The 16,293-nt window shown below is 41.2% G+C and overlaps 1 protein-coding gene across 2 annotated transcripts in view; it reads right to left on the reverse strand.

Moving 5' to 3' along the window:
- Positions 1–14,607, reverse strand: part of col18a1a (collagen type XVIII alpha 1 chain a) — a 51,971-nt gene extending 37,364 nt beyond the window's left edge. For both annotated transcript variants that reach the window (XM_028393652.1, XM_028393651.1), the window contains exons 1-2: positions 14,418–14,607; positions 14,251–14,324 (exon numbers count right to left, since the gene is read on the reverse strand). In XM_028393652.1, the coding sequence (XP_028249453.1) occupies positions 14,251–14,324; positions 14,418–14,428 (85 nt within the window). In that variant the 5' untranslated portion in view covers positions 14,429–14,607. The remainder of the gene's footprint in view (positions 1–14,250; positions 14,325–14,417) is intronic.
- Between the last annotated feature and the right edge of the window lie 1,686 nt (positions 14,608–16,293).

The raw sequence follows: 16,293 nt of genomic DNA on the forward strand, positions 1-16,293 counted from the left end.
CAGCATCTGAGCAATAAAAGTGAGAAGAAGAGTTGGCTTAATATCTCCGAAAACTGCCACCTCAGTTTGCAGGCTTTGTCAGTCTTTTGACTACCACGCCCCAAATAACCACATATGTTATTTTGGAAATAATTGGCAATTGAACCATTCAGTCTTTCATGTGTAAGGAGGACATGCTGGCAAATTACATGTAAGCTGATCCTGACAGCAGAAGAAAGCTTTAGGATTTAACAAATAATTGTGCGATTCCAGCATTGTCAAGTAGGCCATTTCCTCAGCCTCTTAATCCCACACTGAGGGGAGCCTGTGTTTAAACATCAAAAGGTCCTGGGACTGTGGTCGCTCTTCTGTAACTATGCCAGTGAAAGGGAGTCATTTCCAGAAGCTTTACTCATCCAGCCAAGCATCAACTATCCTCATTAGGAACAAAATACATAAATTAACAGTTTTTTGTGTCATAGCACTGTTATATAACACACGCTAGTTAAAACAAATGCCCGTAAAATAATATATATAAAATCCAGCTAACATGTCAGCTCCCCTTCATCTGTCCATGTAGAGTGTACTACCTGATTTGGAGCACATCACAATTATCGGATGTTTCCTTACATAGTGTTAGCGGCTACTATCTATCACACTCTTAAACAGATGTGATCGGACAGTTGTTATCATATCTGTAGAGGCAACTACTCTGAGTGTAGTCTGAGGCCCTTGAGCTATAAGCCTTTGTCACTGTGGCCCACAGTCAATGTTTGTCTTTGTTCTTTATTTTCTGGCGTATTGGGGTGATGTGCTGGTATGGAACAAGACCACAAGGGGCTGCTGACGCAATGTCTTTCTCTATCCTTATGACTTATCACAATACATCACTCCTTCTGGTCCAAACACACGTGAAGCCAGATCAAAACCTACAGCTGAACTTAAACTGAGCCGAATGAGCTGTAATATTACTGTATTTAAGGTTGTGTAGTCTTCCTAAAGAACTGCCTTTCCTTTTACCATCGTAAAGCTGAGTGTTTAACTGTTAATATTTTCATCATATCTTATAGATTCTCTCAGGTCTCAGAACACCACTATGTGGTCTTTCTCTGCACCATATGAACTTTTTTCTGACTTCCTTTCTTCAGTAAGATGAAGTTAACTCAGGGTACAAACATTCCCCATATTCACGAGCAAGACACGGCAGCATTTCAGAGGGATATACTATCCTATACTCTCAATTCAGCTGAGCTGTTCTAAAGCAAAGAGGAAACACTGTGGGTTTGAATTGTTGCTGGAACGTCATCTCCATAATCCACTGTAAGCAAAGAAATGCAGATGAAAGCCTTCATGCAAGACAAGACAATACAAGCATGCGAAGGCAGAGGTAATAAAACACTAGAATACTGCTGACTCACTATCAAAAGGCAGCACACAGTCTAAGCCACAAGAGTCAGAGTAAATGTCTCCTAACAAAAAAAAAGACTTTACATGTTTGTTTTTTACAGGCCAATATGTACTAGCAATGAGTAACAGACTTACATTTATGTGTACAATAAGTGAATTGTAAATATACTGTAACAGTGTGCACATACAGGAAACTATGAAGAAGACTGTTGTTTAGATGCTGTGTCAGTGATAGGTAAACATGGTCCAGTTCTATGACCTCATTAGATAAAACACAGCATCCGAGCCTGGACTGAGACAAAACACGAGACAGAGATCTCTCTGACCAAAACAACACTTTCTGTAGTGTCCATCTTTTCATTCCTCACAAGTCCTCCAACTCCCTGCTCAAAAGGACAAAGTGAAAACAATCCTATTTAAATTATACCATCAGAACAAAAGAGCCTCTTTACAAAAAAGGGGGACAAAAGAGGGGAAAAAAGCATTCCAATCATGTTGGTTCAGGCTTTGCAATACCAAAATACTGCATGTAAAAGAGGAACGGCAGGCGCACCGTAAGCATCGCCTGGAGGGAAGAGGTTTTGTGTGGTCAGTTAGGGGGGATGGAGCTTTCTGTCACCTACAGTCTCGTATAAACAAGACTCTGAGTGTCTGAAATTTGCTCCTGAAACAAACTGTATTTCTCTGACTGGCAGTCAGAGAGACTCCACAACCTACAGCCATGAGTCACACAATACGATGAGAACACCAGAAAGCTTTATTAGTCACTGCTGTCACTCCTATTTCCTTTAGGAAGCAAAATATCTAAAGCGGGGGAGTCACATAATCAAGTGTCAGAGGTCTAAATGATTACTTAGGGATTTGATATGGGGGAATAGTGCAGGTGTTTTCCAAAGCACACGTGATTTATTTCACATCTGTGCGCTTTCATGAAGCAGCAGAAAAAACACAGCTGACAGTGTAGGAGGAGAGAGACAGAGGCAGACAGAGCTTGTGGCAAAAATGTGTCACATCCACACACATAACATGGCAAATGAATTACTATGAGATCCAATCCTTTAAACAGACATACAGGGATTTCCTTCATCATCACTCTGCATTAGTCATGTCACTGAATGCCTACAGATGGAGGATGAATCTTCTTTGTTTTTACTGCAAAGACCCATGAAAGGGGAATTATGCACTTCCTAATGTACAGAGTTTTGGTGGGACTGCTTGTTGCCCATCAAACACTGCCAGATGTTTCAATCCAAATTCTTCAGCAAATGGGTTTAAAAAAAACTTTTCACTTCCACAGTCAGTGTCCTTTAGCTTAAAGCCAGGTGTCAATGACTAAAAATACAGCAAAGCTCATATAAAATAAACAAAACCAAAAAACAAATAAAACCTCGGCAAAACGTTTAAAGGAAGCAGTGAAAGAAAAAACAGGAAGAGCCCTAAAGGATTGTGTCACCTTTTAAAGTCTGGGTGGGGTGTACACGTCTGGCCATCTGAATACCTGCTCTCTTTACTCATCCCTCTTTCTGCCCCCCTGCATGTTAACTTTTATGACCTGGTCCAAGGAGAAAATGCACTGGGTGTGGAGGACACTTACACAGTCTGTCCTTGTAGACGAAAGGCAAGATTGGAAGGCTATACATCCTTTCATCCCACAACATCAAAAGATCTGACAGAGGGTAAACCCAAACCCACTGTGGATCTCTCTAGCACACATATCAGTGCGTCTTCAAGCTGCTACAGAAAAAAAAGACTTTACAGTGACTTCCAATATTTGTTTGATCCCAGCCCTGCTGATTCACCCTTCTTTTTATGTATTTGCCATACAGATGGCTGTTAGCTTGCTAATGTTAGCCTTTACAGTATGCAAGCCATGCAGAGCTGTTGGCTTTCTGTAGTCCCTCTGTCAGTGCCTTATATCATATCACACTATCATCACACTACAACTTACTTTAATGAAGCATCTGAACCACTTTTTCCCACAATTTAAATCTTGCAGAAAAAAAAAGTGGAAACACAAGGTTTAAACGCTCACACCCCATTCAGGCACTGGATCTGTAACATTTATATGCTTCCACTGATAAACTGTCTTCCGTGTAAGTCTACATGCTGACTTAGATCTGTGAGAAAACAAGTATGTTTGCAGCACTTTGAGCCAAGGGAGACTCAGACAAGATCTCAGAGTCCTGCAGTGATTCAGTTGGATGGTGTGAGAAGTTAAGTAAGGCTACAACGCTATTGTCTGCATGGAGGCATTCCCCACAAGTTGTGACTATTCACCAGGGAGACCTCGCTCTGTGTGTGTGTGTCTGTGTCAGTCAGAGAGGACATGCTGACCCCTCACTTCGACTTTAGCCGCTCAGCTTATGGCTATTTGGACTCACTGAGGGGGAGCACAGACAAAATCAAGTCAGGACATAGAGATGGGGAAAGAGAGGGAGGCGAGGGACCGTTTCATTGTGACTCACACAAAAATCCTTAACCTGTTTAACATGCGCACACACCAGAATTTGGGACTTCACACAGCTTAACAGCATGGCATTTTTGGCAGTGGAGAAAGTTGGGAGGAGGTGTGTGTGTGCGTTTGTGTGTGTGTGTGTGCGCTTGTGTGGCCTCGTTTCTCACAAACAATGTTCCATTCAACTGGATATTAAATACAACAAAAAAGCTACAAAGATATGCTGCAGGAGCTACAAATTGTTACAGGAAGGATTCAATGGATAATTTATATGAAGCCACGGACATGCATTATAAAGATCACATGACTTAACAGCTTACATCAGCAGATGCTACTGTAGTACAGAAATCTCCCAGGTGGGTAGAGAACATGGTAAAACAAAGTGCTAGTAATCACAACCATGGCAGGTCAGTGCTATTGCAGTGTAATCCACTGTCAGTGGATCAACTTTCATCTATTGGGGATAGGTTAGAAGCTTGAAGATTTGTTTACTCCATCTTAATCTGTAAAACGTTGGGGCAGACTTCTCGGGCTCCTTAATTTAATAAGCATTGCAGCTATGCTGCTTTTGAGCTCAGATCAGACCTATTAGGTAGCACTGCAGTAACTCAATAGTGCTGCTTGGCTGTATGGGCTGAGTGGTGGTATGCGCGGTCGGAATGTGTCCAAATACCTGAGTGGTGGCAGAAGGACAAAAAAAAAAGACATATTAGGACGAAGGAGTAGGATGTGCAAGCAAACACACACCTTATGTGAACCACCACATCCTGAAAGCTTTTTTTTTCCCTCTCTCCGGACACTGTTCAAACAGTTCTTACAATACACTGAACCTGTGTAATACCTCAGATCTACCCCTCCAACCTTTTGAAAAATCAGCTGCCATTAGCACAGGTCTCCACTAAGTTTATCAAGGAGTCATTTGTTGCCTGTGTACTTTTCACCCTATTGTGAATTTCCAATGATGAGGTAAACTCTTGGAGAGCAGCCAGCCTCTTAAAGCAAGACCCCTGCCCCCCACCCACATACACAGACACACCTAACTAGCCCACTTTTTTTTGTCCTGACCTGAGACACAGTCAGGACCCTGAGGCAAGACTTTAGAGGGTGGGGAATAGGGAGGGTTGACTTGCCCTCAGGGTAAGTGTGGTGATATTGTGGGAGGCAAAAAAACCCATCCATCAATGCAGTGTTACAGCAGGGCTCTACACTCCACGTTCTACTACTTTACAGTTAAAATTGAGAAAACATGCCTAAATGCTTGACTGATGATCCCATTTTAGTGCTCAATACATCACCATCAACATCAATTCTCATGCTATCCTCATCACTACACAGTAGCATTTACTCACATTGGGAATTATGAATGTGAGGAATCAGGAACATTTCCAGTTGTCCCATGTGCTAGATCCAAAACACGAGGATCTGTTCTGGGTCAAACCAATATCAGGTGGCATAATTTAATTAGATGGGCAGCTTTAGCACATTCTTACAAGACTGGAAGGTTATTATTCGTCGAAAAGTCAACAAAGTGATTGGAGATGTTAAAAGAAGCTGTTTTTAACAGCCTGTTCTCACCCTGAGAAGTCAGCAGTGGGAATCTTTTTGAGCTTTGCACTCCTCCCATGATTGTGTAGAGTTTATGCAAATTTTGTGGTCAATGCAAGACTTGCCATCATTGGATCCAAGAAAATGGGAAAGAAGCTTGTTGCAGTTGGGATGAATGTTTCTTGTCTTCATTTGTTGTCTTTGCTGTTTTTTTGTTGTTTGACAGCCTTACATTATCATATAGGGCATTCACCTTGTCAATGCTAATCAGCTTATTTGTTGTATTATTTGTAAACAGTTCTTGCAGGCTTTTACACAAAACATCGCTAAAAAACAATGAAACAAGGAGACAAGTCTGTTGGCAAACCTTATTTAGTTTTTTTTAGTGGAACCATTTACACATGTACTATCAAGTTAGATGCTTAATTATATCAAAGTATGTACTTGTTTAACCGAATGTTACCCACTGCCTGCAGGTTGTGCCTTAAGTAATACAATGCTTTGTTCCATTACTCAGCTTGAACTGTCAGTCAGCTTTCAGTGAGATAAAACTCAGATTTTTCTCCCAGTGTCTATATGTAATACCTGAAAGTCTTCATCATCTGACAGTGAACTCGTAAGGGCATGCCAGATTTCATCAAGTAAATCAACACTCTGTCGAGGTGAAACAAAGGACTCGGGACAGCTTTTCGAAGACCAGCCTGAGCTCTGGTGCGGTATATAGCTTTCCCTACACAACTGGAATGAATAGAAGTTGTACAGTGTAACCAGAAACTCTAAACAGCACAGGCTTGAACCACAGACCATAGGGGTCACACATTGTGTGCTCAGCTCTCTAATCTTCCCACTTGACCCATTTTCACAAGAGCTTATAGCCCAAACAGAAAACCACCAGGAATATACCAACATGGGAGTGGTGCAAGAACAATACCAGTGGAACTCAGAAAGTATTCGCTTCTAACACACAGTTGAACACCGACACTGTCCAGGACTAGAAGTATGTCACAACTCTGGTAAGAGTTATCCAGCGACGGGGAAAAGTAAAAGAGACGTTGGAAGGAGACATTTCAGACAGTTTGGGAGTATACGTATAATGTCTAACCCTGATCAGATGTTTGTTATGTCTTGTCTGCAGAGATTAATTAGATAATGAGATATAAAAATATGATTCAAAACAATTTGAAACCGCAACCTCTGACTCGTCATTCATGCCCTTGAGAATAATTCACACCTTTTCACATTTTATCACAATGGCTCACAATGTGCTTCTGCATCACAGTGCGAGGCAGTTTGCTCAAGGGCTATCATTTTAGGCAGCTGTTGAAAGTGTTGACTGCGGCTGCTCTTTGTTGGTAAGTATATCAAGCACCATCAGCGTAATTAAAAAGTAGTTAGAGGTACATTATCGTCAACAATATCTGAATCAAAGAGCAAGCGATGATGAGTCCTTTTTAAATGCAATACATACTGTTGGTTAAAATTTGACAAGAAACCGCAAATGACTATTTATAAAGTGAGGTAAGGAACTGAAAGAACTTGAGGCTCTATGAGTCAAAAGGTATATTATGGTCACATTCCAAGACATGCTCATATCTAATAAAATAGAGGCCCATCTTTTTAGTGTGCAGACTCTCCACTGACAAATTTCTCAGGCTATCAGCATTCTTTAGATTCTCCTGCCAGTCACACAGGACAATTTATTGACTGACCATCTAACGACCTTGATACATTTTCCATCTGAAAATGTAAGGGTTTGATGTTATACCAGCCTTATGGCACAGTGCTTAGCCATTTAACCGTGATGTATTATAATTAAATAAAGGGTTTAACTATATAAGACAGCAGTCTTTATGCAATCAAGATTACAAGTGAGATAAGATGTCATTTTTAGGCCATGTAATTTCATTCTCTTTTAATCTCCCCTTTTTCATCTATTCTAAATTAGAACCTCTTCTGTGTTACAAACCACACTCTCTACTTAGAATATGTTAAACTCTAGATTGTATTTCACCATCAAGAAGATAAAAAGCTTCGACAACCTTTGCAACTTTTCCTGTGAGCTTTAAATATCTGATCCTTTGATGCGAACAGGCGACTTTTAACAAAACTATACTCCCTCACACATTTTTTTTCTCCCATCATTAAAAATATCATCACCTTCACCATGAATGCGCATATTCTACCTGCCTACACAGGTCTATGATTTACCGAGCAGCTAAAAATGCTGGCAAACGTGCAGATTCATATGCACATATCCTCTTATGATTCAGCGTACGCCAAGAATGAATTTCCCTTCATGGCTGTTGTCGTTACTGAATGCATAAGTAAACACTGTCCTCCAGTGAAAATGTAGGCTTCATGTGGAAAGAATGTGCATACAAGTCAGATTTCTACACTAGGTAGGTTGTGTAGGCAGATTGTTAGATCTGTCCATGGGCCACTGCAGCCTCTTTGTCCATTTTCTGGCCTCTTTGAGGACTAACTCAAGTGTTGATTCTCAGTTTACCACAGCACTCCACCAACACGTCTTTTCAACCATGAAAGAAACAAAACCACTTTTGCCACAAAGCCTCCTCTTTGCAACGGAGATATGATAATTCCACACAGAGGACAACATTTAAAAACAGATGAGATAGAGTTACCTACTATAGAGTACAACCAACACTTGGAGTTTGGTGTTTAAAATTGTCTCACACCCCATTCTTTAATCCTAATCTTTGTCACTTGGCTACAGAGTACCTTTCTCCTTTGATTCACAGAATGAGGAGCATAGACTTTAACCTTGCACTCAGGTGATCCCTTCCATTCCTGAAAGTCTTGTCCTCTTGCAAGGGTGTTGACGGGGGCACATGCACCCCTCAGTGAATATTGCTGCCTAGCTTATAATTCACCTTCAACTGACACTTTAATCCCCTTATAATGAATGGAGACAATGGCTGCGAGGGAATGACGTTATGCCTATGGCCATATCAGAGGCCTGGGGATACAGTAGATGGAGAGAAGTAAGTGGGACAAAGAGGGCTTTCATCAACAAGACAATATCAGGGCCCTCAATTAGTATGGGCCAGACTAGGGTCTAGGTGCCAGCGATCATTGCCTCCTCCTCTAGTCACTTCAGCACAAAAAGCTCGCAGTCATGGTCTTTCTCTGTTTCAGCATAAGCCAAGCAAAGGCATGTTATAATCCACGTGATGGGGATTTGGTAAGCCAGTCCACCAACCTGAACTGAAACAAGTGAACTTTGTGAACCAGCAGTACTGAAGATTTATTTGACTCTACAGTAGAAATAGACGGCTTTCAGGTATTACAAGTATTTAAAAAATGATATCTAAATACCCATCAGAACTGTTACTAATGACTAATCCAAAGTAAACATGAATGCTGTTCTGCTTAGGAACTAAATAAAGATCAAAACAGAGAAATTCTTGTCAAATACAGCCCTATTATCTCATACATTCATAGATAAGACCAAAAATCTGTTATTCTAACTTGAACTCAGTGCGAGTGACCTTATTATGTTTTCGGAGTTTCACAAACAGAAAAGGGGAGGATTTAAAAAAACACAGCCCAATGCCAGCATGCACCTTTTTATGGGCCTCCACACAACATGTAAATTCTCAGCAGCAGGTACAAACACTTATTAACTGTGGTGTGTACACTACAACTGTACTTGTATCGCTTACTGTGCATAAAGCTGCATTACGGGGCACAAGAAAGCAAGAAGATGAACAGTGAGGTGGCTGAACCATTTGTTTTGGTTGGCACAAGCTATGTGATGATTGAAACAAGTTGTGGGAATAAAAGCTCACAGAGCAGCATCAATAGTTCCAGCCTGAGTGTTAGGTAGAGTATATTGTCAGAAGTTGGATTTGTTGATGAATATTCAATGATAACCCTATCTATATTACATGTTCCTAACCTTTCAACCAAGGTAATCTGGCAACTCACAATTCATCCTTTCCATAACACACTCATGCCTACCTGTGTTGACAAGCCATTGTTTTAGAGCACAACGTACACATCAAAATGTCACAGATTTTGTCATGTCTTGCGTTCATACTGTCTGTTGTTGTTTTAACTTGGACAGTCACATTCAAAACAGGAAGCTGAAGGTTACAAGGACTTTACACAGCAAAGTCTATTAGCAAGCTCAAATACTAAGGTTGTAAACTAGTGTTGTGAAACCACAGGGTTCTGTTGAACATGGGTTTCATAGGATATTTCAGCCAGTCAAGTGGCCATCGAGAACTGGACTGCAGACCTTCCAGACCGTCTCCCCAACTGATAAGACAACTGTCTGAGCAGAAGAATGGCCCTGCAAATCTTTCACTGGACCTCTAAATATTTAAACATCCCCATGGCTGGCCTATGTTCCTCCTCTCTAAACTTCTCAATGGATGGCACTGTGCCACCTGGCCTGTAACAACGACTGAGTGAATAGAGGGCACCCTTTATTGTCTAAGAGCTCATGATTCACACAACAATTAGCAGCTTCCAAGTTATGAGCAACTGAGGCGTTCACTTCGTAAAGTCCAGGCTCAGCACATGATCAAACACAAGCCGAAGGCCTATATCGCACTATAGCGCCAAGCAACGTAGTAAGACTATGCAGAGAGGTTAAAGGGACATCCTTACAAAGAAATGAAATGAAAGTTGGTATAGCGGCACTTCATTTGAAAGCAAACATATTTATAATGCTGAATTGTTCTTTACTCAACAGATAAGTGTTGTTGTCTTTGTCTCTTTCTGTATATCTTTTCCAAGGTGCACCTGGATAGTCCACCTCAGGTACAGTGAAGACAAGTCATATCATCAAACCCCATACCTCACCCAAAGTCCCACTTTCGGCAAACCTATATGAAAGTAAAGGACAGAGGTACAGGACTCAGCAAAATCCCTCTTTTGTCACAGGAGTTCTCAGCTTGATGGTAATCTGCCTGTCCCATGGGATTCTCCTCAGTTCACACCCCCATGGTGTGAGATTTGTGAGAGGGTAAAAAAGAGAGGTGCCTACAGACGTGGCAGCTCTTGAAGGACGGGTGAATGAGTGGAATTCAAGGATGCCTTGAAAAGCAGCCTGCACATCATGAGAGTCAATCAGAAGATAAGGAGACGTGGAGAGCAAAAAAAAAAAGAGGGAAATAACAGCAAAGTGAGGTTCAAAACGCACAATGGCATTCCCCAAAGGGGCCTCATGAAATGCTGAATGGTCTATTCATTCATTAAAAAAAAAACACACATTGGGTGGTAGCCGGTGTGAGTGTTAACGCTGTTCACATCTGACAGTTAAAATATGCTCATTTTATATTTAAATCTCCAAAACACCTTCTAAATATTGTACGAGGGTCCCATCATAACTGCAGACCTAAAGCAGTCTATACAGTCCTGGTCACTCTAAATACATCCTCGACCATGGAGAGTGGAAAGCTGATGGTATAGATTTCTTAGGACAAGAGAGTGTAAATGGGTGGATTGGAGGGAGGGGGGGTCTCTAGTTTCATGCCTCTGTGTGTTCAGCAGGCTGTCAGTGAGGACAAGCGAACACTACCTAAAGCTGGAGAGTGAGACAAAGTGGCAGGTAGATGGATCCGGTTTCCTTGGCCTCAGCCAAATAGGGCTTTGTGGTGGAAAAAATCTGCACCTGGTGGCCATGGAAACCAGTTTTCATCCAGGCTACAGCCAGCACTGCTGACAAACTGACCACACAAAGCAAAAAAAAAAATATGCCAGGCTTATGTGAGGGTCTCTGAAGAGGCTTGATTTGGGTGGTCAACAAATCAACAATGCATGTTACAGCGCTCCAATCTCCATATGAAATAGCAACAGGGGTGTTTCTTTTCCAGCACCTGGTTCCTGTTTGAGTTATTTTACTAAGTGTGATGCACTCAAAATTACTTTCATCAAGAGAGGTCTTTCTGAAAAAAGAACAAAGAAAGAAGTACACTTCATAGGCAGGTTGCTGTTTAAATGTTTGTTATTTATCTACCTTACTGTACTGCATGTTCCCATCTTTAATACACTGTCCTGTAATTTGCAGACCTTCACACCTTCCTCTAACTGTTACCTAGATTACGGCTGGGAAAGACAAGCAAATAAGTGAGGGTTTCACCGCAAACAGGAAAGAAGTGCTGAGAGGTAAGAGGGCACTCAGCGTGCCATTAGTGCTGGAGATAGTCAGGTGTACGGAGCAAGTAGCCCTACAAATCCTCTTCTCTTTGGAACATAAGCAGTCATTATGTTGTCTCTCTGTATTTTGCCGCTGTAAACCCTGCATTTTGACATCAGGGACAGCATGAGAGAACAGCTGAGTGCACCTGAAACGCTGAGAGAGGTGGGGGCACATAAAAATACAAATAACAGCTGTCAGGTAGCATTCAAAAGGATGTTCTGCCCTCAAAAGCAAGATGATAGGGGTTACCAAATACTAAGCCAAGGCCTGCCAGTGTGCCTCTGTCCACATGGTGATGTAAGGAAAACTACTGTTTACATTATCAATGTCAGACTTCTAAACTGCATATTGCACAACATTCATACCCTTGATTTAAAATAAAATTGATTCTTTTACATTTTTACAAACATACTATGAAGTCAATAATGGACCAAATAGGTGTGGTTCAGGTCACTGCTTTAAGGTATGGTAACACACACATGTACACACACTGTGTCACAGGAGTGACTGTGAAACTAGGCCATGTTTTCCACTGTCTACAGTAGATGTAGGATATACAACTTTTTAGATTCACTACAGGATCCAGATGGGCTGAATTAGGTACTCAAAGCAGGATGTGACCACTGCGGTTTTCTTACAAAAACAGGTCGACTTTAAAGTAAACTACACCGAATCTACATTTCCTTTTTAGTGTCCTTAGGAAATGTGTTTCTCATATAGAGAAACTCTTCCTGTGCGGCTCCTAGACAGTTGAGAGTTTTTATAGAGACAAACACATCCATCTGAAGCACTGCTGTGAACAGTGTTTACACTGTTTTTATGGAAAAAAAACACTTTATATGGCATCTTAAATGAATGGCATCTGAACTTCACTTCAGGTTGGATGACTGACAGACATACCAAGCGATAGTGCCGATACTGGTGCACATGAGAGCAGAGAATACATGCATAAAGGAAGTGTCAATCACCTGTTGTTGAACATGCAGACTAAGCCAAAGCTGAGAAGGATATCCAGACATCCACTTGACATTCTGAATGACCCCCCCCCCCACCCACACAAATGTATGCTTACACTGACTCAAACCCATACAAACTGCAGTCACATAAACCGTCCACTTAGCAGTGGTTTCATTAACCTCTGCTGACACAATGCAACAAAAACAAATGCTGGATGGTGCATGCATGAGCTACGGCTGTGAGACACTTCTAGAGATGTTGATTTCGCATAAGCAGGTTTTCTGACTAGAAACCCCAGGGATTAGACATCACAAGGTTCACTGAGTCAACAGAATCCGTGCCCATTTATTACATTTAGGAGTTACAGTGATCTTAACAGAGGCACCTGATAGCCAGATTGAGTAATAGAAGGACACCACTGTATATAGAAGATTATTTCTAAAAGAATAGATCTATAATCAATCAAATTTATTTCCTTAATTTTAAAAACTTTAGTGCCATTATTTGGGCAAGTCATTAAATCAGATTTACACAACACTTTTTTGTATTGTGATTCCCTGCAGCCTGTATCATGACAACTTCTTAAAATGTCTGTCCTGTCCCTGCAGTCAATCATGCCTCCGCATTAAAAAGAAGAGAGCACCCCCCCCCCATTCCCAGCCAGCTGTGATTTTTAATGTGGCATCTAATTCAGCCACTAAATGGCCCGGTGGGGTGTTCCCTTTACAGCCGTTCCCCTCCCCCTGCATCGTCCTTCTCCCTCCAGGCAAAACCACGCTGGGTGCATGTCAAAGATCACATGACAATAGGGATTCCTGACCCAGCGAGGGAATGAGAATGAATCAGACCTAATTCAAGCATGTCGCAGGCGGCTGAAGCATTGCTCTTCAGACAGAGTGCCAGGCCTTTTCCACCCACATGGACAAGTCAGCATTCCTTATGTTTTACCCCTTTTGAAGTAGAGCTACCTGTCTAGTCCACAGGTATTTGTTTTTATTACAGTACTGGTAGAGTTACAGTCAAAATAATGCACCCAAAACTCGAAATGCACTCATTAATGATCAGGGTTGATCAAATATTAATCGTCATCCTCTCAAGTTTCCTTTCCCTATCATCTGACGGTCACATGACTCTCTTGAACGGTTACTAAATTAAATGTACAATATTCTGAATAATTCAGGAACACACTTCATTCATGTCCTGGTTCTTAGAGTACTTCAACACTATTAGCAAGAAAGAATGCCTCATTGTCCTCTCATCTTGTAAACTGCACTGATAGCAGCTGCAAAAATAAAAACTGTAGACTTTTGAAAAAAAAAAAAAACACTGTTTGACCTTCTAGAAAACATTGTTGTACATTTAAACCTGTCTATGGATTAGTTAACAGACCATGCAACATGTGCCACCAGACCCAAAAAGAGACAGGAGCAAACATCACTCTGCATACAGCAGCAGCTTTCTGGAACAAATTAATATTGTGTGGCAACATAAAATCCACTTTTTATCCTACAGCTTACACAATCCGTCTCCAAGACTACTACCGTATACACCTCTAAAAAGTTCATTCTAAGCCCGTTTTAAGCTTTTATTGTGAAAGGGGCAGACAAGATTTATGTGACAAAGGTTGAATGTTAATGACGCCCTTAAGTTATGTACAAAAATGAGAGCTACAAATCAGAAGGTAGCCTGTGGGCATGCCGTCAAAGCCAAGACAAAACTTTTTAGCGTTATTTCTTACCGGGCCATTGCGATGCAGCTGGGATGACGACAAAAAGGACGCAGCAGACAACGCGCTCCAGCCAAGAAGAACACCTGCGGAGGTACCATACACAGCCACGCTCACATTTAACTTCACCGCTGCTCTGAAAACTACAGGAGGTGTAAAATGAAGATGCAGAACTTTACCTCATCTTCATCTTCTTTAACGGATCGAGTGCAGAAAGCTACATGGACAGTTCGGAGGTGGGGAAGCAGGAATAAAAAGTCTTCACAGCTTTCTTGGTCCAGCACCACCAGCACCACCGCTGCTGCTGCTGCTGCTGCTGCAGGCTCCGAAACAGCTGATAAGACACAGAGCGCTTTGCTGGAAACAGAAGAAGAAGAAAAAAGAGTGGAGAGAAGTGACCTGCAGGGGTTCACTTCAGGACTTCCGCCAGGTCCTAAAAGGGAACTATTTGCATAGTCACGTGACAACATCCGACCGGCATCTGAACACCTAAAAGAATTAATAATAATAAAAATAATACATATTTTTTACACTTTAACAATGAACACTGAGCAGACTGTGTCCCTTTGTGACACATCTGTCAAGCCCAAGGCTGTGCTCCTCTATTGACACTGGCTGGAGTGGATGTGAAAAGATAAAAAAGTACAGCATGAGCTGTGTAAACGTGAGATTTCCACCATTCATACAAAGTTTACACTGCTGAGGTCTCGCAAGAACAGACTTGACAAGATAATGAACACATGTAGCTCCACTTAAGACTTATTTACTTTAGGTTATATTACTTAGAGGTAAGAACAAGGTGAGACCTACCAGAGGAAGACAGAGGTTGTGGAGAAAAATTCAGTCCTAAGATAAATGTAAAAAAACAAACAAACAAAAAACAGTTAAACTGACCAAAAAATAAACAAAACAAATAGTCTGCAGAACAGTTTTTTTTAATTTTCTTGTTAAGACATAGACATTTTTATAACTGAGAATTACTGGGTTGTCAGTGTATGTGCATTGTATGTGATTTTCTTTCCACACTCCGCTTGTGTAAGTGGCCTATTCAGCCAGGACTGTCTCCAAAAGTATTTGTGAAATCACAAATCATGTTGACAGCTGCACACCTTTACTATAAGCAAATGACTCTTTTATTCTCACACTCTGACTATATATAGTGAGGATCAAACATTCAAAGCGTGGCAAATGCATACACACACTTTTCAAGAGTGATATTTCAATTCAGAAGCCAAATACGACTTAAAAATTGAAAAGCTTTAAAAAAAAAAAGCTTGTAGAGTGCACAGTGAACTGCACTTACACCAGATGGCCACTAGAGGATGAAGTTGGTTTTCTTTTCAAAGGCCACATTTGAGCTTTGTACTACATACTTGCCATCAATAGGCTGCTGATGGCCAACAGCACACACAGCTGATTGTGTCTGGAAAACAATTTTAATAATAAAAAAAAAATTCTTTATTGTCTTTATTTTTATGTTGCTGTGTCAGATGTAACCACCGTCTTGTCTGTGCATGATCTTCAGCTCTGGAAAACCCCATCTGTTGATCTGATAGATTGATGCATATCAGCACAGCAGCTAGAGGTCATTGGTACAAACGTGTACACATGCAACCTTGCTTTGTTTGTTTGTTTGTTTGTTTTTGTTCAATATCATTACAAAAAGATAAGAATTTGTGAATTCCTCTGTGTGACTCCTTTTTGATTGAAAGTGAGGATGATATCATTGGATAAGGCAAGCGGTTGAGAATTGTGTATTATTAGTGGTTTTATCTGTAGGCCTCCGGGCCACTGTCTGAACACGTCCACGGCTCTGTGAATGTCTGTTCTGTTCACATTCCAGTGTCAGGGAAAAGAAAGACAAAATTGTCTGTTAAATGCTATGTGGCAGTGTAACCTTACATAGAGCAGGGTGGGTCCCTTTCCACAAGGACTGGTATATAGTGCAGCTTTGCAGCTCTGTCCTGAAAACACAACTTCAGTTATTGTGATTTTACAGCAGCAATGTGTGCTTATTACTACACATGAGTAATATTATTCACCAGGGCAACTGTC

This window comes from Parambassis ranga, chromosome 21 (assembly GCF_900634625.1).
Source record: "Parambassis ranga chromosome 21, fParRan2.1, whole genome shotgun sequence".
NCBI lineage: Eukaryota > Metazoa > Chordata > Actinopteri > Ambassidae > Parambassis > Parambassis ranga.